General features: G+C 38.4%; 1 protein-coding gene across 3 annotated transcripts; it reads right to left on the bottom strand.

Annotated features, from left to right (window-relative positions):
* Positions 1-1527: 1527 nt before the first annotated feature.
* IMPACT (impact RWD domain protein) lies at positions 1528-14882 on the bottom strand. Of its 3 annotated transcripts, XM_033080737.1 has the most exons (11): positions 14518-14882; positions 13589-13717; positions 12823-12875; positions 12477-12539; positions 10341-10426; positions 8616-8744; positions 8231-8325; positions 7499-7572; positions 5886-5976; positions 2731-2865; positions 1528-2489 (listed from the first exon to the last, which is right to left on the bottom strand). In XM_033080737.1, the coding sequence occupies exons 1-11, from the start codon at positions 14551-14553 to the stop codon at positions 2418-2420; spliced, it is 963 nt and encodes a 320-aa protein (XP_032936628.1). In that variant the 5' UTR covers positions 14554-14882; the 3' UTR covers positions 1528-2417. The 3 variants fall into 3 exon arrangements, with proteins under 3 accessions (XP_032936628.1, XP_032936639.1, XP_032936648.1); XM_033080748.1 differs by lacking the exon at positions 12823-12875; XM_033080757.2 differs by lacking the exon at positions 14518-14882 and having other exon boundaries at positions 13578-13702.
* Positions 14883-15192: the final 310 nt, after the last annotated feature.

The raw sequence follows: 15192 nt of genomic DNA, 5'->3' as shown, positions 1-15192 counted from the left end.
TACAGTTGTAAAAATTCAATCATTTTTATCATGGGTTCTAAAAACACTTTGGTGTCTAATTCTAAATACTTAAATTTGAAAAGCGTTGGCTGTCATGTCTTTGCCTCTGTGGGAACAAATTCATTAGTGTTTGCCAAGTGCTTTTACTGAATGTCTGAATGGCAGTAGTAAAAAATGCAAAACTTTATTATCCGTGCAAATATCTTCACAGTGTGTATGGCAACCACTGGTTTGGCTTTGTGTCCAGGTACTGCAGAAAACGTTCTGTGGCACAGCTGCTAAGTAATACAAGTAGCCTTTCTTCTGCTAGCCACACTGAAGCCTCAAAATGAAATTCAGCAGTTTCACTGTTTTTCTCATGAGAGCCCGCTGACCTTGCCACATGGCTTAAATCTCCTGGTACTTTCCAGGAGTATAGAGCTGCCTAATAGTATTCCCTCTCCCTCCCTCAAAATTTCTTATTGGATCTTAGATCTATATTGAAATCTTGAATACCCAACTCTTCCATACCATGCTTGGAAAACCTGTGTGTTCCAAGGCATCTATACATCGAAAGGAGATCCACTTCACGAGCTTTTAGCAGAATTTTTCTGCATGTGTGGCTATGACAACAATTAAGTAAGTCTAGAACACATCTAGAAAAATATTGAAGCAGTTACTAAACCTCTTCTATTTTTTACTGAAATAGACATGGTAAGCAATAAATGGATAGCAAAAATGAACACACCAAAAGGATCCACAAGTAAATGTCACACCTTTATCTTCCTTCTTTGCCTCACATTTAATATATACTAAACAGTAGAATCACCACCCTGAATTACCTGTAATATGAAGAAACAGTCCAGAATTGGTATGCTGCTGTAAGAAAGACTTTTCACTTTTAAAAGTTAAGATTTTAAGAACGTGACTTTTCATATTTAAGCATGGAAGATTTCCAGATGCATGCAGAACATGTAGCGTAAATTCTGACAGAGAAACCACCGAGCCATTCTTGAGAAGATATTCAGTTAATGAAGTATCCCAATCAGAGAGCAGATATAAACTCTTGGTCTCTTCATTTAAGTTTAAGACACAAAGAAAAAATACTCATTCTGATACTACCTTATAGGAAAATCTAATGCCATAATGGCTAATCTGTGCTCAGCTGTACTCCTGATTCATTTTCAGAATAACAAAACAAAACCAGGAAAATAAAAAGATAGGACAACAGAGTGGTCAAAAAGAGAAAACCCCCTATTTAAACTTTCCTGGTAATGTTTCATCCTTTGTTGACATATTTTTATGACAGGCGATTATACTTTGGGTATAAATTCAACTATCCTTCTTTCCTTTTTCTCTTTTGCCAGGTAAGGAAATTTGTAACTCTTCCACAAGCAGGCAATGTGTCTCAAAAACCTTACAGTATTTGACAACAAAAATAGTTAAAACTGCTGCTTTCAGTTTAGCATTAAAAATAATGTCCCTGCAGAATTTTAAAAGTGAAGAGTTGTTGTCAGACATTTTTCATAATCTCCTTCCCTTGTTCTATCTACTTCTTAGAATAAAGGAAGTTTAAACTTAGGAAATGCTTGCAAACAAAAACAGGAAGGGACTGTAACTTCTCCAACCAAAAGTGTCCATAAGACAGTTAGCACTTCATGCTCTCTCTGAAAGAAATTGTGTGAAAATAAAAATGCATCTCCCCTCTGATGGTCCATTTTCAGACATTTAATAGAACAGGGGATTCATTTTGCTCACTGACTGTACGGTCTATTTCACCAATTCCTATAATTATGTACCATGAAATTCTCGTATTTTCAATGAGCTCCTGCTGTGCCAACCATCACAGAACAATCCTCGAAGTTCTGTAGTAGTTTCATCACATTTCTTAGCTCACTGCCCATGTTCAGTCTTCCAGACATCACCAAGCAGGCCCTACCTAGAATCTGATCAGGAACTGCACAGGTAGGACCAGGTATTCCAAACACCACACTCGACCCCATCCTTTTCTTTCACAAAAGAGTATCTTAAACCTTGGTGCATGAATGTCTCTAGTTCCACTCTCAGTACAACAAACTACAGAATTCAAGTACTAATACAAGACACATATTTGAATCCAAGAATGGAGAAGATGAGAAATCCATGTTTCCAATTAGTCAATGGTTATTTGGTGGGAAGGGGTGGAATGGAGCAATGGTTCTAGATACTGCACTGTCCTCATAACAAGGAGTTCACATGTGTAAGAAACAGAAAATTTGTGCTTAAGCTCTACTTCAGAACAGCAGAACAAATCACAAAACAAGATGAAAATATATCTATGGCTTTACTGAATTCTCTTCTGAATACAACAGGTCCATCCTATCAGATAAGGCAATAAGGTCCAGAGATTTTTGTATAAATATGTGCAAAATAATCTTTTAAAGTTTTTTAAAAATAAATTAGTGTTCTGTTCTCTTCTTGCTGTCCTTCCTTATCTTTTTGCTCTTTCCAGCTTGTCTAGATGATTCTTCCTGAAATGAAAAACAAGCATTTCAGAATTTAAAAACTATTCTTGTAAACCACAAGTATTAAGTATTAATTAAGAATTATTTTTAATATGAACAGCATTCATAGTTCACAAAGATTTATGAAAATTTGGACTTGTTTATCCATTCACACAGGTTGTATTACTTTTCTTCTGGCTTCATCTAACAGTGGAAAGTCACACAAGGTCACATGCAAATGCCTTCATTCTGGAGGGCAGAAACATACCGTTGATGGCACATAGTCGTACTCCACAAGTACATTTCTTGCACAATTGTTTATATGTTTGAAACGATCTGGCCCCAAGAGAATACCTCCATACCAGCGGGACACCACAACTAACACATTGTGGACGTTCAAAATCTGTGAATAAAAGAAAACAATAAAAGTTGTTATCTTTTCACTCAATCTGGTTTACTGCTGACACCAACTCAAAACATAAAAAAGATCTACTATCTTGTATTTAAAAAATTTACTGAGTTACATGACTTATTCTTTGGCATGCTCAATTATTGCTCTGTCACTAAGCCGATTGTCTATTCACATTTTTGGAAGGGTTGGTGGATGAGGCTCATAAAGCCAGGCCACAGGCATTATACATATGGATACATAAAATGCCATAAGCTAGTACTGTTAACATGTGCATGTCAATAACCATGACAGTAATTTCACGACCATAAGGCGCACCGGACTATAAGGCACACCCCCCGGGAGTTGGCAAATTTCGCAACTTTGTAGATCATATAAGGTGCACCGGATTATAAGGCGCACTATTTTTTTGCAGTGAGGAGCCGTGTGGTGCGCAACAAAGTAACAAATTACTGGCAGGTGCTCAATTTACAAACATTTTTCAAAGATTGGTGTAGCCTTTAAACGCAGCCCCAGGCACCCTCCCTGTGCGGTAGGCCCCGGCACTCCTGCCCGCCCCTGGTGCCGGCTGGCACAGCTCCCAGCTCCCACCGCATGGTCGCGCTGCGTCCCAGCTTCCCCCCGGCCCGCGGCAGCACCATTTTCCCACGGAGGTGGTGGTGGCTGCGCCGCTTCTCCCCGCTTTCCCACGGCTGCGCCACTTGTCGCCGCTTTGCCGCAGCCACAGGGGCTGCACCGCTGCCGCTTTTCGGCGGCCGCAGGGGTTTGGCCGCTGCCGCTTTCCCGCAGCTGCCTGGGCCACGCAGCTGCCTGGGCCGCGCCGCTGCTGCTCCAATGCTGCCGCTGGGTGGGCTCTGCTCGGGGCTGTTGCGGGCTTGCACTTCTCATTCCCCGCAAGCCCGGGCCAGGGCCACCTGGGTTCTCGTTTCCCCTGTGCCCGGGCTGGGGCCGACACCGCCCGGCTTCTCGTCACCCCCGCCCAGGGGGGCGCCGCCCAGCTTCTTGTTCCGCCCGCGCCTGGGTCGGGGCCGGCGGCAGCTCCCTCCCTCCCCTCGCGGCTCCTGCTGGCCGTGGTCGCCCGCTCCCACCCCCCGCTCACGACTTGGCACTCCCACGGCACCGCCCCCCATTGCGGCTCACACTTCCGGTTTGGCAAATTTCGCAACTTTGTCCATTATATAAGGCGCACCGGACTATAAGGCGCACTTCCGGGTTCAGGGGAAAAATTTAGTCAAAAGGGTGCACCTTATAGTCGTGAAATTACTGTAATCATTTCTGTTAAGGAGAAAAAACAGATATCTGACTCATTTAAGCAATACTGTTAGAAGAGTAAATTATTTTTTGTGTAAAACAGAAATATTCTTAGGATTTTAAAATGAAAAGGATTTGGGGCATGTTTTGTGACAGGCATTTTCTAGTCTATATTAATGTATTGGCCATAAAATCTATGTATAACAACTGCTGACAGTAAACAGGATGGTACTAATCCAAAATACAGTTTCTTGCAACCAGAAAGTGCTATTTTGAAATGCTGGTCTAATCTAAAACAAGATCAGTTTCTATTAAAAAAAAAAACAAAAACAACAAAACCACAGAACTGTAAGTTCAGCAACAATAAATGTTTTAAATCACCTAATTTGCATACCCACATGTCATAAGAGCTCAAAACAGCAGAAACCTACAAGATCTATGAACATCCAGAGATCAGCCCATAAATTACTTTTATCCTTTCCTATGGCTGAAAATTGAACTTTTCTGATCCTTATCTTACTATTCTTCCAGAACAGAAATATTCCCAGTAATTAGGATTACAGATAGAGAATGCTGATCCATATAATCTACACACATTCATATTTGGAAGTGACATTCATGTCATTTTCTAAACTGGATTTTTATGGAATATTAAGTGCCTAGAAAACTTTCAAAAGTATATACTAACACACTGAGAAAAAAACGATAATCTCAGAACAAACTGAGGTACAGGAACTGCCAAATTGTATCCTTACATTATTTTCATAACAATAATGTCTTAGCACATATACTTGCATATATTACATAACCTAAGTTTATTTATTTAACCTTTCCAAGTCTGTTTTGAGTTATTTAGGAAGTCTGGGAAAACTTCAAAATTAAAAATGTCAAAATGTTTCCATCAACTATATTTATTTTTTTTCAGAAAAAAAAAAGGAAATTTGGTAGGGGAGATGGAAAGTTTCCTGGAAGAAGAATGCAACATATTGAGCAAAAGAAGATTCAAGCAAGAAAAGGACAGGAAAATAAAACTGTCATGAAGGGAACATCAATCTAAAATAAAAACAAATATTTTGTCTGCTCATATAGCTAAGTGACTTGAGGCACAGCATTAAGATGTACCCAGTTTTCTCCTGTAGTTGTGCTATTTTAATTATGATTTTACTATGGGTTGCATCATGAACCAAAATTTATCAATCTCAACTCACTCACATTAGTAGCACCTTTTCCAAATATTATTTCAACACTTTAAGACTAAAATATATGTAGGTATGAGGGCGAAAGACCCAGAACAGGAAACAGCACAACAAAACAGACTAAATGATCAAAAGAACTTCACTCCTTTTGTATTTGAAGTTCTACTCTGCAAGTTCATAGATCAGTGTCTTTTTATTATGCCTACTCAAGGTAACCACATGAAAGATTGTACAAAGGTCAGCAGTTATATTCTCAGTCAGCTTCTCCCAGACTTCATTTTCTGTGTACCTTACATCACACAGGAAGCATAGGATTTAAAACTTAGTTATCTTTCAACCCATTCAAACTATTTCTGCCACCTATGAAACATCACTTGTTTCTATGATCCAAGACTTGAAAGTGCTACAGTCTGTGTTTTTTCTTTCTCCTTGAGAAAGCAATCATCTGGCTGGCTACTAGCAGAGCAACAATTAAAATAATCTTCTACAAGCTTATTTACATTGTAGTGATTTTTAAAATCAATATAAATCCAAGATTTCCAAAAGCCAAAGATTAATTTCTACAACCTGCATAAGATGGAGAAGACGTCCACCTGCTGCAGTCTCTCCATCATCTTCACAATCCTGTAGGAAGGTCTGCTTATCTTCACAGTATATTCTATAAAGGGGAAAAAAAAATAAAATAGATTTTCAAATGTCAATCAACAAATATTTCTACATGATTAATAAAGTCTCATCTTTCATACGTGTATGTATCAATTCTAATTGTCTACTGAACATATTTACACGAAAAAAGATGAGGCATGGAGTAAACCACAAGTGTTTATCTGAAGAGTAGAACAAAGAAGCTTTTACACAGGCTTTAGCTACTCCAGGTAAGGTCCAGTCATTATCAGTTTAAAGTCCCTAAATAGAAAAATACCCAGGTTTTTAGTCTGATCATTCCATCTAGTTGAAACCAACTCCATCAGATACAGATTCAAATAACAGTATAAACCTAGAATAACTTAGACAAAAACATACGAATAATTAATTATGTCAGTATTTGAAGCAGCAATATGAAACTATTACTGAAATTTGTCTTTGGATTCTCCATGTCATCTCCTTCCTTCCACTGCAATAAACTTTTGGGTGTACTGTTTCATAAAAAAGACAGTTGCCCAGGTCTAATTGTTCAGAAGTAATGCTCAGAGGCCTACTGACCAGTAAGTTGGTTTGTCACCAACTTATTTCCTAACTTTTGAACTTAGTTACAGGTGACACATTGAGAAAGAGGCTTCTAGCACTCGATGACAAAGAGGAAGCAGTAAGTATGGTATGTGCCTGTTCCTTTTTCTCTTTTTTTTTTTTATTAAGTGAATTTGGATAATATGAGTGAAGGAAGCCAGATCATCATCTGTGAGAACAGAAATGCCCTCTTCACAGAACTTTTCACTTAGGTAGAAGCTTTTACTTTTGGCAAAATAAGCTTTCATTTGCTCTCATTTCATGTTCCATTAGGATCACACCAGGATGGGCATGAATGGATAAGCATCTGTACATGCTTTTTTAGATGACTGGTTCCTGCAGTTCCTCCCTTTTACTGTCACTTACATTCCTCAGAAAACCTACACTGCTATCTGGACTGAGACAATTCATTTCACATAAGATATGTTCACTAAAGTTGCCAGAGGCAGATGACTGCCAAATTCATTTTTACCTTTTTCTCATAATCCCTGAAGTTTCTCGTATTTCAGCTGAAACTTCATATGCCAGATGTCTGCATCAGGCTTTCTGATTCGACTCTTATTTCAACTGAACATTTTCAGCTATTTCTAAATATAAGGTTGGGGGAAAAAGAAGTTACTTCACCCAAATAAAACCACATTTCGTTCAGGATGATGTAGCACTTCCATGCTCAGACATACTACAAAAGAATACCAACACATGCTCAAATCCACTTTTTTTTCTATTCCTAATGCTGCTTCACTATCTTATTTCCTACTGTATGCTCTACTTTCTTGACCCCAAATTCAAAATAACACCTGCAACACCAACCATACAAATAAGAAACTTACTCCCTAAAGCAAGGAATTTCTTTTAATAGCAAGGAATTTAATAGGAAGGAATTTCTTTCTCATGTCTTGCACTCATTTGTCAAAGAACACCCAAAAAAATTTAAATCACTATCTGTGTCTCACCTGTATGCATATATGTTGTGGGTAGCACTTGCAATTTTCTTGTTTTCATATAATTTTTCAAGAACTCTTTTAACCTATAAAAACAACAGAAAAAATCTTCCTTTTATAACAGGGGTTTCATACTTCTCTCTCATTATCACTGCTAAACAAAAATCTCCTGAGTAATACAACGAAACAACTTTATGCTTTGACATAAAATGCTTGGTGCAATAACTCAAGAAGCAGCTTGTCAGTATTCTCATACTTGTTTTAAATAATTTTCCTGAGATACTGAAAAGAGCTTGTCTCTTGAATTTCTACACTGTGTATATTCATATTATTGCTCAAGATGTAGAAGCTTCAAATTGCTTTATTAAACAAGAGACAGTAAGACCCAGAAAATACTTTTAGTCAGTATTAAGTATCAACTGCACCTGACTCACTTTTTTAACAATGAAGTTAAGCTGGAATAGAGCACAACATACATATTCCCACTACACACTGCTTTTTTTTTATTTCACAAAAATATGATGTTTAGAAAGCCCTACTACATTTCAAGTTTTGCGTTTTCCCTCAAACACTCTTTTTTCACAGTTTCCACTTCACAGAAAGAACAGTAAAAACCAAAAAAATCCTATTGGGGTCTTTACCAGTATCAGTTCATCACAGGTTTCTAAGTAAACAAGCTAGCAATTGTTGAACCCTTTCCAATGGTCTGGCAAAAAGAAGAGCAATCAACTGGTCTCTACTAACTTGTCTGGTTGTCACCACTGGAGCCAAATGTGCCTGGAAAGTGCTCCTTCGATCTGTGATTGGGTTTCCATGATGTATGGGGGGCAGTTCTTCATCTATGGGTCACAAACAAGGGAGTGTTTCTTTTCTTTTAAGAGCATAGAAACAATGCATGTGGCTACAAAAGTAAAGAATGCCTCGACTTCAACAAAAGGGATTTGTTAAAGTGAAGTACAGAAAATAACACACAAACCCACCAAAAATATATTGCATTTTTAAATGACTGTTATTAAATTTTATTATAGTTCTATTGTCACTTCTTGTATTCTAAAGCTGAGTAGAAAAGCATAACCTTCAGGCCTCTTTTAAATTATTTCAACAGAATTAAAAAGAGCATATTTTTTACCTTCCTGACTCTCAGATGTCATGTAGTTTAACATTTTAATTTGATTTTCCTGAATGGGCTGATAGTCTAGGAGAAAATCATCTTCATCACCTTCATCAACTTCTTCAGTTGTTTTCTTAATATCTGGTTCTATTAACATACAAGTAGTAGAATTTATTACACATTTTTTGCAAGACAAGTAAAACAAAATTTCAAACTCTTTTTCTCTTTTGCTGTAAACATTGATACTAAAAACTTCTAAATGCAGAATAGAAACATTAATTACAACAAAACCCAAAAGTACTCAGCCCAGTATTAACTTAAAACTTCCTGAGGATTAAAAATAAAATACTCATACTATTGGATCTTTCCATAAGATCTTCTGTTTCAATATTAAGTAACAGTATTTCTAAGAAAAAAAGAACAATGTTTACTATTTCCATTAAACATTCAAAATGCTACCTCTAATCTGAATTTAGAGACCAAATTAAGCTGATGTTTCAAAAAAACTCCAGTCATTTACTGGTCATTTGGGGGAAAATGTAGAGCTGTTGCTCAGTGCTATTTCATGAGGGTATAAAATTATCAGATTTGAAACATCTCTCTCAACATGCTTCAGATATTCTGGGATTCCAAAAATCCTGTTTTCCCTTATGCATAGAATGTCCAAAAACTAGTAGTCAATAACAAAGGAGGAAATATACAGGGTTCTGATATCTGGATTTGGAGACAAATTAATATATCACAGTTTCATTCCTATTTAGAGGGTCTGTGATGTGCTTATGATGCAGGTTTTATAACATATGTATTTTCCATAAAAAATCAGAGGGGTGATAAAGCATGTTCAAAAATGGAAGCCATAAGATTGTGGTCAAAATACCCAAACTTCCAATATTAACAGTAAAATTTTTGCTTCTCAGTGTCCACTCTTTTAGTCACATCAGTGAAAAATTACTTCTCCAATGTCTGTGATGTAGCAACAAAATGAACAGTTTATTTAAAGACTAACACTAGACCTTACCATGAAGAACACTGAAAATGAAATTTTTTTTCATTCAGACTTCTATTTCTCACAGGACAAAGATAACACCCCTGACAGAGAAAAGTAGTTCTGTTTCCTTTTGCTATGCTGTACGCACACATCACTCATACATTTCATAGTGGCTTAGAATTTTAATGCGCAAACCCCCCTCACCATTTTTTGAAAGAACAACTGTGAATTTACACAAATTCTTTAAGAATAACAGCAGAGGAATCACTGCACCTCTACTGATGATGTACTTCTCATCCCAATACAGTAAAATGAATGGAAGGACAGAAAAGTAAAATGATGGAATACTTGGTCATTTTTCTGCATAGTCCACTGAAGCTTATTTTCTCTTGAATCGCAGACCTCCAACAGTGCACTCAACACCAGAAATTAATTACTGGTATGAATAATTCCTTTGCAGAACAGAGGACAATGCATAATGCACCTGCAGGTAGCACTGTCCCTTGCATACAAGTATTTTCATTCCTAAGAGAACTGTGGATCTTGTTCCAGTTCAGAGACCACCCCCACCTTCTTTTCCCTACTGCCTTCTAAAAAGGGACGCTGCCACTGTTAAACATTAAGCCCTCACTCAGGAGACTGTTCTCTGATATTTAGATCCCATTAAAAAGAGGGCATAAACTAATTTGTACTGAACTCTTGCTTTGCAGTGGAAGAAGAAGGAAAACAAAAACCCCACATATCTTCTGAAGTACCTGGATCTGAAGACTGTGCCTTTTCTACCAGAACTTCTCGTATCTTCTCCACCCATAAATACAGTATACTTTCACCAAGGTTCTGTCTGGAAGTAAAAGGTCATGGTAAATGAGAATCACTTTTGCAAATTTCACTTGGAAAGTACACAAAATAACATACAGATTTCAGACACACAGAAATCAAACATAAGTTAGTGAGATAAAGAGCTTAGGTAGACATAAAGGTCTGTCCCAGTAGCTCACTGGGTGAAAAACTTATCGGTGGACTGTGATAGTAGATCAGTGGAGCATTAGAATGCAACACTACAGTTTGGGTAACAGGCAGGACAGGGAGATAAAGATTTAGGCCTAGGAGGTTTCATTCAGAGGGCACAGGTGTGTATTATGGTACTGAGGGAGGACAGGATGAACATGTTTTATATACACATGTTAGGAGTAAAGAAATGGTTCCTTTATGTGCAGCGGGACCCAAACAACTCAAAACACATTTCAAATGGCTAAAATGGTTACGAACTGAGCATGTTTGTCTAAGAAATAAAACCAAAGATTCAGGGCTGTAGATACCTCATGGTTTCTCATTAGTTTTGTTCTTACTGCCACCATCTGGGTACCAGGTAAGTAACAAAACTACATACTTAAACTTTGTTTAATGTATACAGCATTACTTCTGGAAACAATCAAATTCAAATAAACATATATATTTTATGGAAAATATTCAAGTAAAAATAAGGATTTTATGAACTTGTAGCTCGGACTTCAAAATCCAGACAGACTCCAGAATAATCCATCACCCGGATTTCACACTGTTTATTGTACAGAAGCACAGCTTTAAAACCTGAAGACAGTATTTTTCGTGATGGAATGAGAGAGATTAGAAAAGGAATAATAATTCCCCATTTTACAAAAGTAAACAGCAATTTGTCCAACTATCACCCAATTACAGTTTCTGAATAGTTGTAAATTACTTTGTGTCTCATGAAGATCCACAGACTTGTGATCTATAATTATCCATTTTTTCCATAGAGATTGACAGAGTATAGTTCACGTTGGTTTAGACTGCAGAACTACACAACTTAGATCCCTAGGGACTAGAAACCTGCTCAAACACAATGTAAATGTTGCAAAGTATCTCTGTTCATCTGACAATCCTTTAGATATTGAACAGATAAAAAGATTTCACCAACATTGTGCACAGCAGTGGTTACTCCAGGTTTTTTAACTGCTTAAAATTACCTAAAGTACATCTATGGCCTAAAGTACAAACACTTTCACCTCCTGTTGAACAAACGGAAGTGAGAGAAGACCAGCAAGGGCTCTGACCAGCAGCCAATATAGACAGAAGGGAGCTGAGCCAGCACAATTTGACAGCCTACAGGACTGCACAGCGGGAAGCAAAAAAAGAACCAGTAGCTCTACCTGTGGTAGAGACTCCATTAAATCCTTTGAATCTGGACAGCACTAAAGAGAACCTCTGTTCTTTTTGCTCCACTGAACAATTGTGGTGAATATGATCACACAGAACTTTTCAGTTAAAATCCTTGTGCATTTTTAACACTTCAAATTAAATTTTACTTGCTTAAATGAGCTGTTGCTTAATTAGCTAAGAAACCCAGTTAATCAAAGTAAAAGACCTTTATGCAAGCTAAGTGCTCTCTTCCTTATGGCATTAAAAAAAACATTTCTTATGCAAGATGCTCAGATTTCACTGTCTGGGGCATGATTGTGCTTCCTTATGTTTTTATTTCATTCATTTTATATAATCTTTGGGACCTAAAAGAAATAAATAAACCATATAAAATTACTACATTTTCTACCCCACTTTCACAGCAATCCAAAATCATATAATTTGAGCATTTCTAAATGCTGTTTATTCTCATGCATCCATTATGCCTTGTAGTTAGCTGCCCACTGTGATAATAAACAGTCCGCAATGACCCAGATTCCAGTTAAGAGATTCTGCATGTGTTTATTTTAAAACCAACCTATCCCTTAGCTTTTAAGAAAAACTGGTATGCCACTTATGTTCTAAGACAACCAGATGTTTTCCCATCCTGTGTTTTAACATTCAAGTGCAGAACAGATAGAAACTGAAAATACATTGCCTCCTTTTACTACATTCCACAGTCCCAAACTTACAGATATATTTCTTCCAAGCTATTTGCTAGTTCTGTATAATCTTGTCCTCGAAGCCAAGGGGCACTAGAGAGAAAAGAAATGCAATGAAAATTGTGCTATATGCTGCTTCCAACATTCCCAAATAAATGTGATGAACACCTCGAAAATATAGCTTTGCAGCCATCAAGATTCCAACTACAAGTATCTTGGAAAAAGCACCATAAAGAATAGAATATTCTTGCTGGAAACATCCCCCACCACTGGTGTACTTTAATTCAAGGAGTATTTTAACTAAACTTCCACTTACAGGTAAACAAATAACAGTGGCAATTCATAAAACAAATGTTTGCAAGAAAACTTCACTTACTTTAGTTGATAAATAGGTGGCTCTGCAGTTGGATATCCTGGTGGCAAAATCACCTGAAAGAAATTCAGAATACGTATTCATTGGACTGACTACCCTCAGATGGATAAGCTTTTCTTGAAAGACTTTTATGTCAAGCACCAGGACTACAATTAGTGTTACAAATTAAGAAAAGAGTTGGATATGTTGTTACAGAATTACAAGAACAACTGAAGATCTGCATTTAAAATTCCAATAATGGCAATGCATATAATTATGTTTTATGGGGCAATTTATAAGGATGCAAAATAAAGTACAGAAAAAAAATGAAAGAAGTTGCACACATGGTAACTACACTTCCATAAGTGGACACTTCTAAGTTTCTTACACTAAGTAAACTTACTGCTTTCACTTCTGAAAACATAAAGGAGTGGGATCAATTTAGTTAATCCTAATTTCATTTTGTCCCAACATTTTCCAGAAAGCCAATCAAGATGCAACTGCAGTAGATTCATTGAGGCACAAAGTCAATGTAAAAGTATTTTAGAAATCAGTCTTTAGTGAAATACACTGAAATGCATTGGTCAGGTGTGTAATTAGGATATGCAAGTACTGAATATATCACAAGCACACCAAAGTGTTACAGAAACCATCACTGAAAAGTCTTATTACAGACCCCAATCCAAAAGCTTCTTAATCATCTAAGGAGAAAATAAACCATTTTTAAAGGGTTTTCATCTGCATCAGTCCACCTGCAAAATTGGTGCTAAACTTCTTACCACCACAATACCTGCAAACAGAGGGTCCATTTTGGTTGATCCAGAGAGTCACTAATCTTAATGCAATAGATTTTTTCATCTTCATCAACAACACACCAATCATCACCATAGATCGATGAAAGAGCTTCAATTTCATCAATCTAAAAAAAAAGGAAAAAAAAGAAACCAAAAGTAAATACCCCACGCCATAAAACCCACACAAATTTGTATGCCAATCATCTTTTCATCTTTTTTAAGTCTTGTTCTACTACAACTCATTGACAGATATGACAAGATTCACTGCAGTGGCAAGCCCTAAGTATTGGGGATCCAGGCTTGATTCACAGGACTTCAGGTGTGCCAGGGGAGGTTTAAGTTGGACACTGGGAAGAATTTCTTCACAAAAGAGGTGATTTGACTTTGGAAGGGCTGCCCAGGGAGGTGGCGGAGTCACTGTGCCCGGAGGTGCTTAAGGAAAGACTGGATGTGGCACTCGGTGCCCTGGTCCAGCTGACACGGTGGTGTTCGGCCACAGGTTAGACTCGATGATCTCACAGGTCTCTTCTAACCTAACTGTAATTTTGTATGTGACCCTTGCTCACTTCTCACACTCACTCAACAGCTTTTGAATTTCTGAGGACAATCCTGTCATCTCAGCAGCGACAAGGCGAGCAAAGTGACAAGGAGCAGACACCAATAGTTTCCCTGCAACTCCCAGTCTGGGGCTGCTCCTGGCCAGGTGGGACCCTGCAGGGGAAAGACCCGGAGGGCTCGACACTAAGCTCTTCCTGAGCAAGTGCGGACACTCGGCAAATTCCCATAAAGAAAAACCGGGGAAGTGCCTTCCAGCTGGAAATGAAACACCTGAAGAGGGCCGGTGGTGCAGCCGCGCCACAGCGGGCACGGAGCCGCTCAGGGCGCCGGGAGCCCCCTGAAGTCACCGCTCTCCTCCGCCGCTCACCTGCTGCTGGGCCCTGTCCGTGTCACTGGCCGCCATCGGACCCGAGGGGAGGAGGAGGAGGAAGGGAAGGGAAGGGAAGGAGCAGGAGGGAGAAGCCCAGGAGCAGCGCGGCGCCGGGCCCAGTGCGCAGCCGTGGCGGTGACGCTGCGGGCCCTTCCTTCCGCCGGAGGGGCTGAGGGGGCGGGCGGAGTGCGTGTATTCTCCTCTCTCGAATTACCACACTGCCCACATTATATTCTGCTTTTCTTGTCTAGGTCTCCCGTGTGCTTCTCCCTTATTCCTGTTCTTAAACTGAAGCAGTTCTGGTTTGCTGGGGATTTTATCGATGCAGCCGTTTTCACCTTGCGCTCATGGCTCGGAATGAACGCTTCGCTTAACTACAAAATTTCCTTTAAAATTATTTAAAAGATTAAACGGTGTTTCAAGCAGCTTTCTAGAAATCCATGTTTTCTGTTTAACCTCGGGAAGTTTAAGGCATCTCTTTGAGAAGCAGCACTGATCAGTAAAGATCTCCTTGCGTGCCAAGCATGGGTTTCACAGTTCTTGCAGGTTTTGTAGTTTATGTTTTCTTCCAGTGTGATTTTATATTGAAACATTTGCGAAGAATTCAAGGCAAACTTCGCTTTGCCTTGCTCGAAAGCTTAAAGAATTTACACGCGTTCTGGAGAACAGGAT

Source organism: Catharus ustulatus, chromosome 1 (assembly GCF_009819885.2).
Source record: "Catharus ustulatus isolate bCatUst1 chromosome 1, bCatUst1.pri.v2, whole genome shotgun sequence".
NCBI classification, from domain to species: domain Eukaryota; kingdom Metazoa; phylum Chordata; class Aves; order Passeriformes; family Turdidae; genus Catharus; species Catharus ustulatus.
The sequence above is the reverse complement of the archived record's forward strand: the minus strand, read 5'-3'. Positions and strand labels throughout refer to the sequence as shown.